Below are 18,269 nucleotides of genomic sequence, written 5' to 3' on the forward strand. Positions count from 1 at the left end.
TCTGTTTCCGTTTTGTCGACCTTCTGCTACCTGGCCTCCCTGGAGCCATCAGCAGACTGCTGACCTTGGGTTCATGTGGCTGACCTTGGCTTCATCCACCACTCTGTGGTCTTCCTGCTCCTCAGGCCTGCAGCTACCGGAGTCCAGAGAAGCCTCCAGGTGACATCTGACCCACAACTTGTATCACACTGGATTTATCGCATCTCTACAAGTGTGTGAGCTATTTATTCCTTGATATCAGTCTCTCTCTCTCTCTCCCTCCCTCTATCCACATCCCTGGTCCCTTCTCTAGTGACCCCACCTACTACAACATGATACAACGCTGGAGGGAAGGGACACACAGATGTCTAAAAACAAGTCGTTTAATTTCATTTTCATCTGGAAAATCACAAATACAAGTTTAAAATGAAATGAGAAGCACTTAAAGATGTCATCAGGTGTCATTTTTAATGGCATGACACTTATTTAGGATGTGAAGCTATGGAACCTTTATAAATTTCAAGAATGAAAGATTCCCACTGAAGATGAAAACAGGTGGGTTAAAAAATGTCAATTCATTAAATAGCTCATTTTCTTTGTTTTTATAGGAATATTTCATAGAAACATTGTATAAAATAAGGCAGACAATTGGAAACTCAATTATAAAATTTTAGAAACAAAAGTGTTAGGTCTTAACTTTTCTTTGCAGACCAAGAAGAATGTAATTTTACCTGGAGCCACCTACAATGCTTAGCAGATGTCCAGTGCTGAGTTCAGAGTGTAGGTGTCTGTACGGGAGAAGCTTTATTCTTTCACTCTCAAGAATAAAGCCCACCAACAAATTAGCCCCGACCAGCAAAGAGTTTAACAAACACAGACAGTTCTATAGTGCAATAAAAATGCATCATTTTATACTATTTAAAATTTGCATTATGAAAATAATACACCAAGTAATGCATACTTAATGAACATGAATCATGTAAATTTGTCACAACAGTTAAAGTTGGCCTTTGGTTTTAAAGTATTTTAAAATCCATAGAAAACATTGAATGCCTACATGAAATAAATAGAATATTTTAATAATTGATATTAATAATCAACTTCAAAATGTGTGTATTTTTTCATTTGCTACTCAGTTTTTTTGAGAAGTCACTTTCAGTAGTGTTCCAAAGTGAGTGATTGCACCTTCTATGATATGAGAAAAGTTGCTAAAGATCCAGTTGCCATTAGCTGATCTTATGTGCTAAACACAACTGAGAGAAGGTGTTTGCAAAACGAGATTCTCTGGCACGGGCGGGAAATTCATCAAGACCCTCTGCAGGGGCACTTCGCTCCTGGGTTTTGACACAGTGCTGACGGATGACATGTTTCTCTTCTGACTTGCTGAAGATGCCCCTGCACAAGGCCCAGACTACAGTGGCAGAGTCTCCATCGTGACCATGGCATCGGCCTGTGACTACAGAAGGTACTGGAATCCCCATGTGCTTTCTCACAGGCTCTGCAGACCTGGGGATGGTTCTGGGTAATACTGAAAGGACCAAGGAACTCTGGCTGCCCTCAGGTTTTCCAAAATGCCCCAAGGGACGAAGCTTCGGGCCACTGGGCAGTGCCATCCTACTGGGGAGGGGGCCGGAGGCTGCGCAGCTGCATCTCATCCAGGCCTTTCCAGTACTTGAAGTTGTTGTCAAGGTGCTGCATTAGGTCCGGCAGATCGACAAAGGCTGTGGGGAAAGACGGCAATGTAACGTCCCTTTGCAGTGTCACACAGAGGTTGAAGCTTTCTAATAAGAGCGCTTCAGGGAAAAGCAGTAGGAGTCGTCCTTTGCACTGTGCTACGGAGACCCTGGAGAAGCCCACGGGACACTGTCTGGTAAGCACTGGACTGACCCCTGAGGTCAGCAGTCAAGAAAGATGAAACGGGCTGCTCCCCTACAGATAGGGGTACAGCCGCAGAACCCCCCAGTCACTGTGAGTCAGACTTGACTCAGCGGTGGTGGGTTTGGCTGGGTTGAGAGTTTTTACACCTAGAGGTAGTTCTGACCACTTCACAGAAGTGAACTGTGCTAAGGGTCTTACAGTCTAGCACGATCCGCCTGCAAACCCCACGGAGAAGGTGATAGGGGAGCCTGCATTTTAAATACCACACTTCAATTCTTATTGTTACCTAACTAATCCAGCCCCCGTTTCAGAAATTCTACCTCAGAAAGGCCTCATCTTACAGAGCAGTGGTTTTCAACCTTTGGGGGTAGAATAACCCTTTCACAGGGGTCACTGATTCCTAACAGTAGCAAAATTAGAGTTATGAAGTAGCAACAAAAATCATTTTTTGGTGTGGGGGGGTCACCACAACATGAGGAACTTTATTAAACGATCATGGCATTAGGAAGGTGAGAACCAGTTATAGAGGGACTCCCTTGCCCCACTTGATACTGTCAGTGATGAGCTTTCTCAGGATTGGGAATGAAGAGAACAAAAATTCGGACTCATGTTACAAATTCTATTTTGAAATAAAACATACAAGATTTCTTACCGTCCCAGGAGTCAAACATGTCTGTGATGAAGTAGTCAATGAAGGAGATCTGGGATTTGGGGATGCTGCAGGTCTGTCTGTCAAAAATTGGCATCACCACAGGTAAGCCTTTCTGCCTCTCTTCATCAGTCTGCAAGGCAGAAAACACCCTGATTATGTGACTTTAGGATCTGGCACGAACAGCTGGGAGCAGCCGCTCCACCAGTACCGGCCCCGACAGCCCACGGTGGCTTGTGGTGAGAAGTCAGTCACAGCAATAGCCAATGCAACGCGGGCCTGCTACCAGAGTTTGAGTTGTTCTCCGAATGGGGGCAACTGAGCACATCCCAACCAAGCACAACCTGCCGCTCTGAGGTCCCACAGGCAGGATTCCAGAAAGCATCTGTTGGTATGTGAGCTCACTGGTTAGCGGCCTCTCCGGGGCTCTTGCTCCGGGCCCTCCTCCTATGGGGGCCAGACACCAAGAACACAGGAGTAAGAAACATGCCCCACTTTCCCAAAGAGATATCTACTGCTCCGTCTCATTGAAGCCAGATTATTTTATTTGAAAAGTTTCTGAAATGCCTTCAGGTCCTGAAGGCAAAATGTTCTATGTTGAAGAGACTGTTTGTACTGTGTTTCCCCGAAAATAAGACCTACTTATAGTTTTGCCTCTCACTGAAATATAAGGCATGCCGCCCAAATAAGACCTCCCCGAAATAAGGCCCCCTGAAGCTACTGTTAACTCTGGACCTGGACCATAGCAGTAGGCGCCACCGCACAACTCACTGCTGGCCGCAGCCCAGCCGGAGCAGACAGGAAGTGCGCGTAAATGTACCATAGATTTTTGTACATGGAAATAATGGTAGTAACAATAAATTTTGCTACTGTAGGATTCAGTTTGTCTGGTTATGCTGGTTTGTGATGACAACTACTACCGTACCGTATACAGGTAATAAATTTCCTTTTTTTTGTTCAACGATAAATGTGTACCCCATTCTTCATGGAAAAATAAGACATCCCCTGAAAATAAGACCTAGTGCATCTTTGGGAGCAAAAATTAATATAAGGCACTGTCTTATTTTCAGGGAAATAGGGTAGCCAGGCTCTTCGAGAGAAACTTGCAAAACACTGAAACCATAATTAAACCTGGCAGTACAAGGTCAGATACTGAATGGTCTCAGGGAGCATCTAGCTTTTTCTTTGATAAAATATGGCTCATACAAGGGTCCTTGGAGAAGAGGGTAAGGTGAGGCCCCAGGGCAGCCATGACCGTGGGTGTCTAGCCGGTCCAACAGCATCACGGAGACCCCTTCTGGGGCTAGTGCTGAGGACTGAGGTCAGATGGTGGGGCGGGGTACACATGGGGTGAGTCTGGGCTTTAGGTGGGGCCTAGGATGTGTGCGGGGTGGTGGCTGGGGGAGCTGTTGTGCTACACATGCACCTCGCCCCCTGCTGGCAGGAGCGGCCATCTCTCTGTGGGAATCTTCTGGCTCTGGAAGGGCGAGCCGGACAGTCTCAGGAGCACTTGGCCTCATTGTCTGATTGTCGTAGCAGCTAGTAAGAGGCTGAGGGGCAGGCTGTTAGATTAGGCGGGTACAAGAAGGAGTTTCTGAAAAATTTTGCTTAAAAGATCATGAGATTTTTCTTCAACCTTTTTGACGTCTCCATATCTTGGGGAAAGGGCTGCCCCCAGGGCCGCAAGGCAATGGGGTGAATGGCTTCTGGAAACCCAGCTCGGGGGGCAGGGTCCATAGAGGGCCTGGAGAGAGCACAGGGAGCTGGGCCAGGTCTCCTGGCTTTTGGAGGCGGGCCTGCAGTGGGAATCCCCAAGCACTCAGATCACCAGGCCTTTTCTACCACGAAGGCTCTGGGGGCTCTGAAACTCCAGTCTTTGCATGTTTAACCACTATAGGGTATGAAAATAAAAAAAGTTATAAATTATCAAGGATTCACGAGGGTGGGGGAGGAAAGGGAAACAAGAGGAGCTGATACCAAGGGCTCAAGTAGAAAGAAAATGTTTTGAAAGATGGCAACATCTGTACAAATGTCCTTGATACAATTGATACATGGATTGTTCTAATAGCTGTCTAAGAGCCCCCAATAAAATTACTAAAAACTATAGTTTTTATACTCGCCTATTTCATATAAGCGGGATGGATCACACAATATTTGTCCTTTTGTGAGTCTCTTCTCTCAATTTGTATTATGCTTGCCAGCTCCCTCCATGTCGCAGCGCAGCGTGCCTCGGGCCTTCATTTACCCCGGAGTACTACCCCAGTCTATGGCTCTGCCACAGGTCCTCCCCCATTCATCTGTTGATCATGCTCCTGCCCCCTCCTGGCTATTACTGGATTCAATTCTTTGAGTTGGGGATTGCTTAGTCGTATGCTAGCTCTATGTGCAGCTTTTTGAATTAATGCCAAACGTCTCCCCACAGCAGCAGGAGCACTTGGCAGCTCAATGCTGAGTAACAGTGGTGAGCACGGCATCCGTGTCTCTCTTCTTTCTGATCTTCAGCCTTTCTCCCGGTGAGTATGTTGCTAGCTTGGCCTTTGCGTAAGTGCTGTATATCTTGACGAGTGTTTTTCTATCAAAGGGTGGTGGATTTGGTCAGATGCTTTCTCTGGGTTGACTAAGATAGTCATGTGGTTCTTTTCCTTTGTTGTATTTATAGTGACCCTGTTGGGTAAGCATTAAGGACAGCTAACCATAAGGTTGGTGGTTCAAACACACCAGCCATTTCTTGGGAAAAAGATGAAGCTGTTGTCTGTTCCTGTACAGACTCACAAAGCCTTGGAAACCCTATGTTGGGTTGCTGGGAGTCAGAATTGACTTGATGGCTGTGGGTTTGGTTGGGTTGGGTTTATTTATGTGGTGCAATACATTGATTTTCTAATGTTGAACCGCCCACGCAAGCCTGAGAGAACCCCTACTTGGCCATGATCTATAACCCTCAGCTTTTGGATCTGGTTTGCCAGTATCTCTGTGATGTTTTCACATCTATGTTGATCTACAGGGTTTTCTATTGGGTCTGTTTGTCTGGGCTTGGTATTAGGGTGACACCAGCCTTATAATTAGTTAGGGTTCCCTTCTCTACTAGTTTGGAAAAGTCAGATGGAATTGGAGCCATTTCTTCTATAATGTTTGTTAGAATTTCCAGTGAAGTTAGGTGGTTCAGGACTTTTCTCCGCTGGGAGGTTTTGGTTTTTTTAAACTTTTCAATTCTGAATTACATATGGATTTACAAATCACACCCTTGTTTTAGCATTCAACAACTTAGAAAAGCCTTCTCATAGTTTGCCTTATTTCCCCTTCCCCCATGTCCCTTTTGTAGGGTGTTCCCAGTCAATGTAAGACATGGAAACTTTACATATTACTTTACAAATTATCATTACTTTACAAATTTAAGACATAATACTTTACAAATTATCAAGGGTTCGGGAGGGAGGGTGGAAGAAGGAGGGGAAAAAATGAGCTTAGGCCCAGGGCTCAAGTAGAAAGAAAATGTTCTGAAAATGGTGATGGCAACAAATGTACAATTGTGTTTGACACAGTGGATGCGTGTATGTATTGTGATAAGAGCTGTATGAGTCCCCAATAAAATAATTTAAAAAAATGAAACAACCTAATTTTCTCTTCACGTAAAAAACAACAACAAAGTTAAAAACCTGTCTACCTGCCAGCTCCAAAGTTCCCAAACTTATTTGGTCTACTGCCCCTTAAAACAACAACTCAGTACCCTGGCAGTTGAAAACAACAACGAGCTGCTGTTAGGTGCCTCGAGTCAGGTCCGAGCCATAGCGACCCCATGATCCACAGAGAAAGAAACAACGACCGGCCTTCTGCGGCCTTCACAATCAGTGCAGCCACTGTGTCGATCATCTGGTCAAGGCTCCTCCTCTGTCTCCCTGCTCTCCCACTGATGAAGCATGATGTCCTTCCCGGAAATTGGTCTCTCCGGAGAACATGTCCAAAGCACGTGCTTCCAAGGAGCAGTCTGGCTGTACTTCTACCCAAACAGATTTATTTTTTGGCAGTTCATGGTACTCTAAGTATTTTTTTTTTTTGCATAGACTGTAATTCAAATGTGTTGATTCTACTTCAGTCGTCTTTATTCAATGTCCAACTTTCACATGCCTAAGAGGCCATGAAAAACACCCTGGCTTGCGTCAGGCCACCTTAGTCCTCAAAGCAACACCCTGGCTTTTCTTATTAACACTTGTGCAACATACCGGTGGCAAATCACTCATTGTGATCTGCAAGGCTGACAGTTTGAAACTACCAGTGGCTCCCTGGGAGGAAGATAGAGCTTTCTACTCCCGTAAAAGCTAGTCTGGGAACGCACAGGGGCAGTTCCACCCTGACCAATAGGGCCGCTACGAGTCAGTATTGACTTGATGGCAGTGAGTTTGTACAGCGATTTACCCAATGTAAGGTGTCATTTCATCTGTGGACTGCTACTTCCATGAGCATTGATTATGGAGTCTAGCAAGACAGATCCTCGATAACGTCAGTGTTTTGTTTTCATGATGTTATCTACTGGTCTAGTTGTGGAGACTTTGGTTTTCTTTGCATTAAGTTGTAGTCCATATTGAAGGCTGTACTACTTGTTCTTCATCAGCAACTAAGGTGTGTCATTTGCATATTGCAGGTTGTTAATAAGCTTCCTCCAATCCTGAGGCCACATTCTTCTTCTTATAGTCCAGCTTCTCTGATGATTTGCTCAGCATCCAGAGTGAACAAGTATGGTGAGAGGATATAGCCCTGACACACACTTTCCCAAATTTTAACCCATGACATTTTCCCTTGTTCTGTTTGCACAACTGCCTCTTGATCCATGTACAAGTTCCAAATGTGCACAATTAAGTGTTCTTCTGAAGGCTCTCCATAGTTTGTTATGACCCACAGAGTCGAATGCTTTGGCATGGTCAATAAAAACACAAACCATCTTTCTAGCAAGCTTTGCTTTGAGCCAAGAGCTGTCTGAAGCCAGCAGTGATGTCCCCTTGTTCCATCCACATCCTCTTCTGAGTCCAACCCGAGCCTCTGGCAGCTTCCTGTCAATGCGCGGCTGTAATGGCTGTCAGAGGATCTTCAGCACAGTATTATGTGCATGAGCGATCAAGGGTATTGTTCTATTAGTTGCACATGCTGTTGGGTCACCTTTCTTTGAAATGGGCACAAATCTGGATCTTTTCTAGTCAGGTAGCTGCTTTCCAAAGTTCTTGGCATAGACCAGTGAGTGCATCCAGTGCTTCATCAATTTACTGAAATGTTTCAATTTGCTTTCTATCAATTCCTGGAACTTTGTTTTTGGCTAATGCCTTCAGGACAGCTTGGAATTCTTCATTCAGTACCACTGGTTCACACAATCCTATGGTGATAGAACATGACTAGTTCTTTTTGTAACAGTGACTGTGTATTCTTTCCATCTTCCTGCACCATTCAATATTTTCCTCATAGAATCTTTCAATATTGCAACTACAGCTTGGAACGTTTCTTCAGTTCTTTCTGTTTCAGATATGTTGAGCGTGTTCTTCTCTTTTGGTTAATTCTACTTCTAGGTCTCTGCACATTTCATTTTAATACTTTACTTTGTTCAGCTCTGTGATTTCACCATTTCTTCCACTTGCTTTAGCTACTCTACAATCAAGAGCAAGTTTCAGGGTCTCTTCCTACATCCACTTCGATCTTTTCTTTCTTTCCGGTCTTTTTAGACCCCCACGGAACACTTCTTCCCAAACAGATTTGTTGGCTCTGCTTTTGCAGCACCTACTAGAGGACAGTATCGCCCACTTTGGGACATTCCTCCAGCCCAGGGCTCAAAAAAAGGCAGCTCTCAAGCCCTATGAGGAGGCTCTTTCAATACATACACGTGGCTTTGAAGTAAAATTGAAAAAAATTTAAGGGTATTATTGTGATAATGGTGATTTCATTTCTTTGTAAAAATATATTTATGGCTCATGAATAATCTCTAAATTGTGAAGGGCAGGAATGGCTGTTCTGTCCCAAAAGTTTGCTGACCTTGTGCCCTAGCCTATTACTAGCCTTCCCTTTACCTCACCTGGTAACTCTCAAAGTTTGTTTCTTTGGTATGAAAACATGCTTTTTAATAAGTGTGATCTCATACAATATTGGTTCTTTTGTGATCAAATAACTTCACTCAGCATATTCTCTAAATCAGTGGTTCTCAACTTTCCTAATGCCGCGACCCTTTAATACAATTTCTCATGTTGTGGTGACCCCCCAACCATAAATCTATTTCTAATGCTACAATTACTTCCTAATTGTAATTTTGCTACTGTTATGAATCAGGTGACCCCTGTGAAATGGGTCGCTTGATCCCCAAAGGGGTCGTGACCCACAGGTTGAGTACCGCTGTTCTAAATCCATCCATATCATGTGATGTTTCATAAATTCATCATTTTCATTAACATATTTTTCATTTTGCAGATATATTTTATTTATCCATTCTTCCACCCATTGGGAGATTTAAAAAACAAGTTTTTTTGGCATATACAGTGAACCCTCGCCACTTCGCGCTTCGACTTCCACGGCTTCACTCTATCGCGGTTTTTGCGTAACAGCGCATGCTCTGTCATTACTGCCACTGATTGGCTCATACTGTACACGCTTCTGTCTGCATCGCTACATATTGGAGCTACGTATCAGATGCATTTTTGCTTTTGTACAGTGTACTGTAATTGTTTGTGATTTTTAAGAAATTTTATCTAAGCCCTATGATGGCTCCTAAACGAGCTGCTTCTTCTAAGCCTTCTGACAATAAAAATAAGCACCAGAGGAAGATGCTCACCATCCAGGAAAAGGTAAAACTTTTGGATATGATCAAAGATGGCAAGAAAATCGTGGAGGTTGCACACCATTGATTACAGTATTTGTAAGAACTATGTATAATAATTCTGTATGTGAAATATGTAATACTGTAAACTAGATGCCATAAATAATATAATAAATAATAAATGATAATTGTAACGTCCAAAATGTTTTACTGTATTTTCCCTTTTTCGTTTAATAAATTGGGTAATACGAGTGTAATGGTGACTAAAGGGTGTTTTTTCATGTCCTCTATGCTCTAACTACGAAAATATTTGATTTACAAATAAGGAATCCTACTTCGCGGAATTTCATTTATCACGGTAGGGTCTAGAACTGATTAACCGCGATAAATGAGGGTTCACTGTAATTCACATTATCAATTAAGACTTGTATAATCAGCACCACTATCAATTTTAGAAATCTTTTTCATACTAATTGTTTGCTCCATTTCCCCCTAACCTCCTCTGCCATGCTCCTGGATAATTATTAATCCAATTAGTTTCTATAGACTTACCTATGCTGAATTTCATATACAGAAAAATCATACAAAGCAAAACAGAAACAAACCACAAACCCCAAAAACAAAAGAGAAAAATCTCAGTTGTAAAGAATGCAGAAAAAGTTAAAAACCGAAACAATTCTAAAATGGGTCAGAAGAGATCAAATGATAAGGTCTAACACTGTAATCTAACTACATAAGCCATAACCAACTTTCCAATACACGGTCTGATACCCAGGGTATTCAAACTCCAGGATTCACCGGAGGCCTAATCCATGGGGATCCCTACGAGAGTTTTGGGCTTCCACTGTTATCTATAGCCTTGTGCAATGTTGGAAGGTTTTTGATCACTGGTTGGATTCCTCCTGTTGGTCATGGGACTGCTGAGATCTCTGGAGTCAATGGAAGTAGTTTATGTATTTTAAGCAATGTATGCATCTCCTCTAATTTTTTTAGCATATTTGTTCTATGATTAAAAGACAAGTCTGTGTAGTCCAAAGAGGTCATTCCTGTTCAGAGTGGTGCCTGTTCTTTGTGTCCCGCGTTGCAGACATGCGACAGTAACTGAGTGGGCATGAGAACCGCAGTCTAGATGGTGTGGCCTTGAGCATGGTACAGATGCTTCTCAGTTCTCTGCCCCGGTGGCCTTTCCTTGCCAGCGTGGCACGTGATGAAATGTGTGAGCACTGCTTTGGCGTACTCCTACGCTGGTGGGGTTCCACACTGGTTTGTAAGTCACTTTCAAGTGTTTATTTTTTTAGGGGACAGAACTGTACTTTCAGATCATCTTTCCCCCCAATATTATGAAAATGTCATACAGAAAAAGACTTGTATGGTGAACACCTGTATACCATTACATATATACAACAATTAACATCATTTTTCCCTCCTTCTCTTCCTCTGCTCATCAATCCACGTTTATTTTTTAAATTCCACAGTAAGCTGCAGAAACCAATACACTTCACTCCTAAGCAATTCAGTAAACAAAAATTGAATTCTAGTGTGTATGATTAATTAGATTGCATATTTGTTGACTGTTCTTTTGGATACATTTTACATAAAGCGGTATACACTAATGTTATCTGTCCATTTATTATAGCAATGTCTTTGGTTTTCACATTAAAAGCATATCTGGTGCATCTTCTATTTAAATTCAGGACCCTACTTCTTTCACCCGAGAAAGTTCCCTTGTGCTCTTTTCCCAGCCAACAATCTCCTTGCTTGTTTCTGAAATTTTCCTTTGTAAGCTGTCAGGGACGCCTCGGACTGCTAACAGCAAGGCTGGTAGTTAAAACTCACTGTGGGGAAAAGATGAGGCTGTCTATGCTCCCATATAGAGTTAGAAAGGCTTGGAAACCCTATACAGAGATGCTATAAGTGGGAATTGACTCCATGATAGTGGGTTTGGTTTTGCTCTCAGACATATGGCCTCACTTCTGTGTAAAGCTTCTTTAACTTGTCATAATTTTAGAGAGATATTTACTATGCTATTGTGTGACTCAGTAGCTAGTTCCTTCATATTGTCAAGTTAGCATTCAATTGTATAGTGTTCCACAATTTGCTTATTTTCTTGATAACGTACATACAGGCTTTTTCCAGCTTGTAGACAGTGTGAGTAGCTTGTATGTGCACTCCGCATACACGGTTACAGTACAGGCACGCTGCGTTCAAGAAGATTCTGACTCAGAGATAACCGAGCGCAGCGAGTAGACCCGCTGCACAGGGTCGAGGGATGTAAATCCTTACAGAAGCAGACAGCCTCATCTTTCTCCCGAGGAGCAGCTAGGGGTTTGAACTGCTGACCTTTCAATTAGTAGGACTACTAACTGTGCTTAACCTATTGACAACAAGGATCCTTTGCTGAGATATAAAAATTAAGGATCTATTTTATAAGAAATTTCCCAAGTGCTTATATCATTTTATTTATCTAGTGATAACTTTGTTATTTCTTTGTGATTTTAATTTGCATTTCCCTGATAACGAATAATGCTCAGTACTTTTCATGCCCGGATTGGTCATTCAGATAGCTCTCTGGGGAAGTGTCTGTTCAAAATCTGCCCATTTTGAATTGTGTGACTGTCTTTTCATTTGAATTTAAGTTTCAAATTTTGAATGTTTTTGTTAATCTTGCTAAGATTTTTAAGAGCAAGAAAACTGACATTTGCCCCTTTAAGCTCACTGTCTTGCTCTGAGGAGCTGTGGCGGCACAGCGGTGACCCGCGGGACTGATCACGCAGAAGAGAGCCCGGCTTTCTCCTTGCCCAAGAGGCACAGTCTCAGAACTGGCCCTGTGTCCGAGAGCCGCTGTGAGGGCCATCAACTCAATAGCTGTCAGTTTGATTTGTCTATTTCTAATATCTTATGGGTACAACTAAGTCATTGATTTGATTTTATTTAAGATGGTAAGTCTCCCACTAAGAACCTTTTGAGTTGTATCCCATGACTTTCATATACTTTCATTCTCTCGTGGTTTGGCCCACAAATTATTTGGAAGTCTATCATTCAGTGTCCCGTATGTGGTATTACATTGTGGCCACAGAACATATTTTGACTGATTTCAATCCTTAAAATGTTTTGTGTGGCTCAACATGTAGTTCATCTCAGATAATGTATGACATGCACTTAAAGAATGTATATTTATATTATAATAATTTATTTTGCCATTTTGTACCCCATTCCAATGTATCCGTTCCCCTACAATTCTGTTATTTGTTCCCCTCGAGTGGAGTTACACAGTCATCATTGCTCTCAGTTCCCCCTCACCCACTCTTCCTGTGCCCTCAGGGAACCATTACTCCCATTAGGGTTCCTGGGGGGTAGGGCAGGCCAGGGAGGGAATAAAGGGGAGCTGATATCAAGGAGTTCAAGAAGAAAGAAAATGTTTTGAAAATAATGGTGATAGCAATTGTACAATTATGCTTGGATATAACTGAATTGTGGATTGTTATAATATCTGTAAGAGCACCCAATAAATTTTTTTTTTTAAAGAATGTGTATTTAGACTTAGGGTAAGGTAGTTGATCGTGCTGTTCAGTTTATGTATGTCTTAACTGGCCTTTTAATCGGTTGTTCTATCAATTGTTTGAGAGGCGCTAAAATCTCTAACTGTGGAATTGCCAAGTTCTCACCATGATTCTGTAAATTTTCCTTCATCTATTTTCTTATTTCTTCCTATAGAATTAGTCCTTTTCTCACTTTGAAGTATCCCACTTTCTCTTTAGTGATATCCATTATCCTGATGAATATTTTAAAAACTATTTATTTTCTGTTGTAAAAATATACACAAAGGGGTTCCCAAAAGTCCACGGAAAAATTCCCAGTATCTTTTAATGCCATTTTCTCACAAATGTTTTCAGGCCTCCTTGTATAACCTATCTGCCACTTGAACACTGTTTAGGTGTTCCACTTAGGGGTCTCAATTACATTCCCATGCTGGGGAGCCATGACCCATCACTGACGACTCCGCCTTCACCAGAGCTTTCCAGAGTGGGTGCCTCCGTCCCACCCCGTGTCCGTTATTTTGTCTGTGTGAGGTCGCAGGGTATTTGTCCTTTTGAGATCGACTTATCTCACTCAGCATGCGCTAGGCCTTAATTTCTCTTTATGGTTTGTATTTCATTGTGTGTGCATTTTGGGTATCCATTTACCTATTGATAGAAATTTAGGTTGTTTCCATCTTTTGGCTATTGTTAACACTGTTTCTTTTCATTTATTTTTAAAAATCCTTTTATTAGGGGCTCACACAACTCTTTATCACAATCCATATGTACAACACCGTTTCAAAGAACACTGGTCGATCTGTGTCACTGCTCTCAGGACACTTAGGTATACCGTATATACCTGCGCATAAGCCAAGTTTTTCAGCCCAATTTTAATGCAGCTTTTGTGGCACAATTAGGTGCCTCGGCAGATAGGCAGGTCGACTTATACTTGAGTATATACGGTATACAGCTGGCGGTGGAATTGCTGGGTCATTTGACGGCTCTATGTTGAACTTTCTGAGAACTGCTGAACTGTTCCACAGAGGTGGCACCATTTTGAATTCTTACCAGTAATTGGTGTTCTAATTTCTCACTATCATTGCAATATTTGTTATTTTCCTTAAAAAAAGAAATCTGATGGACGCCCTTATGGAGTGAAAGGGTTTTGCATTGTGGTTCTGCTCTCTCTCTCCAGGAGTTCATGACAGCGAACATCTTTTCACATACATTGTCGTTTGAAAAGCCTCCTTGGTGAAATGTTGATGTCCATTTTGTGTGATGTTAATACGACCATGCCAGCCTTCTTACTTCATATAAATCATAACCATCTATTTAAAACCTTTTGCCCCCAAATCTGCCCTGTTTCTTTGATGACACCTCCCTTCGTGCATGCTCTCTCCCTCCACTGCCCCCCAGCAGCTGCCCAGGGCGCCGGTGAGACCTGGAGTGTGATGGCGCGGACTCGATGCCCAGGCCTCCTGCGTTTTCCACCTTTTGCAGGTGTCATCTTCCTACTTTTCTATCGCTCTCGATCTGTGGGGATTTGAGCTTTCCTCCTCTCACAAGTTTCCTCATTCCACATCTTCTGGCTGTCAGGGGTTTCCTGTAGTTCCTCACCCGCCAGAGGGTGGGTTTAATAGGAACTACGTGGCCATGACTAAAAGCAGAATTCAAACAATCTTAGGTGGGCCATCTATAAACATAAAATAGGTGCGGAGCCGGCCAAGACTGGGATGCCTTCCCTTAACACCTTATTTGTTAAGTGAGTCTTGGGATAAGGACTCTCTAACATAGGAGGAACTGAAGAGAAAGCATCTTACCTGACAGAAATACTCCTCTGAGATGCGCGCAGCCCACTCAATGCAGAACTCAAGGGACCGACAGGGGTTGGACACATCAGCACACTTAATCAGCATTCGTTTGATCAGAGTCCGGTTCTCTGGTGTCCTAAGCATAGTGTTTATTGTTTCCGCATGTTTATTTGTTTCCTAAAACATGAATGGAATTCAATGCAATCAGAATAGGTCAGCTGGCGCCAAGTACGCTCCCTTCTAAGCACAAAAAGGATCCATAAGTGTAGGGCTTCACACGGCTGACTGCGCATTTAGCTTGGGCTCTGCATTCTACAAAAAGGAAAAGCAGGGCCCACCAAGCTCTCAGCAGTACCTAGAGTAGTAGATGGTAGCACCAGCAGTTGGTGTATTTTGCCCTTTCCTTTCTTGGATCCTACTTCGGCTCGCTCCACGTCTTTTTTCACAGTTCCCTTTTCTTTTTGTTCCCCTTTCCTCCTTGGTAACAAAAACTAGTTTTATCTTGCATTGTATTGCTAAGAGTATGAATGTAACAAGTAAAAGCATATCTCTACTCTGACGACAAAGGGGCTCTTGTGCTCCTGAGGTTCTCTATTCCTCACAGCCTAACCCTCAACTCAGTCGTGTAATCTTGGGCCTTGGTATTAGTCTTCAGGGTGCCAAAAGCATGTCATGTACATTGTAGCAGGCATGGCAAGAATTCATATTTATTAGTATATTTTATCAATGAAGGCCCTGGGATTCAGTAAGGTGATTTCGCCAGAAGAACTTAAGTTCTACCTTTCAGTCGGGACTGCTTCTGCTCATGGTAGCGTATACTGTCAGCTTTATAAGGGAGAATCTGTATCTAGTGCAGCGGTTCTCAACCCTACTAATGCTGCAACCCTTTCATACAGTGCCTCATGCGGTGGTTATTTCTATTGCTACTTCATAACTGTAATTTTGCTACTGTTATAAATTGGGTCGCCACTCACAGGCTGAGAACGGCTGATCTAGTGGATTCTCAGGCTACGGTATACTGGAGTTGGAAGAGTACTAGGGTAGAGTGCACTGTCAAAGGCATGAGCAAACATGCTTCTTCATCCTGATTCCAGGCCAGGGAATTGGGCCATCTCAGTGGGGACACATCTGCCTACTAAGAAGAGCAGGGCATACCCTGAGCCTAGGCTGCTCACTAGCTCTCCTTGCTCCTCTGCCGACCTGGAAATTACTCTGTTACTGGATCTCTGCTTGCCCACTGTGTATTGATTTCCAGTCTAACACTCAGAAGCTCCCCCGGCACCAACCAGAGAGATGAGAAACATGACTGTCAGGTAGAACAGAGGACTGACTCGACTGAGTCTGGGGACTGTGCAGACTAATTGGAGGGGAACATATTTGTGGGGCATGTGTCTTGTTTTGAGGCATGGGGTCTGCTAGGAGAAGTGGTTGGAAAATAGACAACCAGCTTCATCCAGGAGAATGGGTAAGAGACTAATAAAAGGCTAGTGTGGTCGACTCTACTCAGAAATCCTTGGGAAAAGGCAGGAGCAAGCTGTCAAACCGGTAGACTAGGGAAAGGGAACACTCCTCAACAGGGATGAACTTCAGACACAGCAGGAGTAACTATAAAGGGGTAATATGCTAAAAATCCAGAGAGTGGACAAAGGCCCTGGCCAAACAAATGAACTGCTGAAGTACAATGGAGTTAACCATCGTGGAACTGTGCTCACAGCCTAATTGGATAAGTCACCCTTGTGCATGGTGCTAGCAGGGAGGAGGCTGGTGAATGGGGCTGCTGGTATGTCAGATGTGTGGGCGACAACAGCAGAGGGCTCAGGAAGCAACACATTCTCTGGGATGAGGATCTCACAATGACTCTAGCAGAGAAAAACAAGTCAATGCTGACCCACATGACCATATATAAGATTGACCGGGGCAGCTTCATCTTTCTCCTGTGGAACAGCTGGTAGGTTTGAACTGCCAACCCGGGAGTCCTTTTCTAGATTAAAAGGTACCAATTATTCAGTATCTATCATGGGCCGAGGAGGCTGCTGGTGCAGTGGGTCATACAGTGGGCTGGTGACCAGGAAGCTGGCAGTCTGAGCCCAGCAGCAACTCCAGAGGAAGACGATGTGGCAGCCTGCTTCCATCAAGATCTACAGCCACAGAAACCCACATAGATCAGTGCCGCTTTGTCCTAGAGGGCACTTTGTCTATTCAGGTGGAAGTAGATTCAGTGGCAGTGAGGGTACCATGTGTTATGCCTGTCAACCCTATGCATTGGGATTTATTATCCCTATAGGGAAAAAGATGAGCAGTACGATGGGAACTCAGGCTTGTCTGCTCCCTCAGCTCTGGTTCTGTCTGGGGGAAGGTAATGGTTCAATTCGTCAGACAATTGCGAACTCTCTATCTCAACTCCAGAAACGAGGGGCAGCAATAGTGTCACAAGGATCAACTACAGGGGCCTTCCTGAGCTCCACCCACACCTACTGACTGCTGCTACCAGATGACATGCGCACAGGAGGTCAGGCCCCAAACACAGGTCTCTAAAATGAGTCTCGCTTACCTTGTTTTCTTCTAGTGATTCCAGGGGCTTGTTGACACTGTTGACAAACTTGTTGACATGTTCAAAGTGCTTTGTCATCTCTGTGGCTAGGACCATGTCAACAATACCCTGGCGCAGCATCCGATAGTCATTCCTGTTTCAGGTGACAAAAGAGGGGCTGCTACAGCTGACTGATTCAGGTACTCTCTGTCACTGCAAGTTGCAGGGCAACTTTAAAGGGAATTGTGGGTTAGTATCTAAGCCAGTTAGCATGGGAAACCTCAACAGAAGTTAATCAGACCTTAAGGGAAAGTCTCAATAGATGCAGTGCCTATGCTATTGCGACTATGACATATTGCACATGCTCCTTAGAATAAAATCAGCTCCCTTAGTGATGGAAGGGTGGCTGTGGAGAATGTAACATATACTCAGGTACCTTGATACCTAACAGTTCTAGGCCCCTGAGGATCTTGAAGGTAGATCATTTTCTGTTAGCTAGTAAAAATGATCAGGAATATTTGATATCTTTTCCTCCAGCCATTGTCTTAGTTTGATTACTTCTTCAAAAAGTAACTTTTAAAAAATGATCAGTCTAATTCAAAAGACAAAAAGGTGTATTCCCCTTTCTCTATTCTGTAGTTACCCAAATTTGTTTTTCTGGGGACAACCACAGTTACCTGGGTCTTTATGTGTTTTCCAGGGACTACTGATGTCAATGCAAGGGTAAGCCAAAAAGTATTGCTACAAAATCATACTGCAGGCGCGTTTCCATCTCCTGGAAGTCTGCGCGCTCCGATTTACACCACGCCCAAACAGCAGCTCTGGCACCCTCGAGGGGCTCTGAGTGTAGGAGACAAGATCAGGCTGTAAGGTGGTGGGTGAGGTTTTCCAACAAAATTCTTGTTGGACAGGATTGGCTACCATTGAAGAATAAGCAGATGCACTGTCATAAAAGAAAAAAAATTCTCACAACTTTCCTAGGCCCTTTGTTCACTAGTGCGGTTTTCAATTTTCTTAAAACAACTTCATAGTAAGCTCCTGTGATCAACCTGTGTCCTTTAAGAAAATCTATCAAGATTACATCTTTACAACCTGTCAAAAGTCACCACAACCTCCTTAG

At 43.2% G+C, this 18,269-nt stretch overlaps 1 protein-coding gene across 3 annotated transcripts in view; it reads right to left on the reverse strand.

Annotated features, from left to right (window-relative positions):
• Nucleotides 1-346: 346 nt before the first annotated feature.
• Nucleotides 347-18,269, reverse strand: part of PDE8A (phosphodiesterase 8A) — a 95,756-nt gene continuing 77,833 nt past the window's right edge. For 2 of the 3 annotated variants that reach the window (XM_004708089.2, XM_045286309.1), the window contains 4 exons: nt 17,171-17,303; nt 14,629-14,796; nt 2,510-2,639; nt 347-1,700 (listed from right to left, as the gene is read on the reverse strand). In XM_004708089.2, coding sequence (XP_004708146.1) covers nt 1,594-1,700; nt 2,510-2,639; nt 14,629-14,796; nt 17,171-17,303 — 538 coding nt within the window. In that variant the 3' untranslated portion in view covers nt 347-1,593. Of the gene's footprint in view, nt 1,701-2,509; nt 2,640-2,659; nt 2,954-14,628; nt 14,797-17,170; nt 17,304-18,269 lie in introns of those variants that run through there. The other variant, XM_045286310.1, reaches the window with a different exon arrangement.

The sequence above is a fragment of the Echinops telfairi genome, unplaced genomic scaffold (assembly GCF_000313985.2).
Source record: "Echinops telfairi isolate 266 unplaced genomic scaffold, ASM31398v2 ScPeMD7_7;HRSCAF=31, whole genome shotgun sequence".
Lineage (NCBI taxonomy): Eukaryota > Metazoa > Chordata > Mammalia > Afrosoricida > Tenrecidae > Echinops > Echinops telfairi.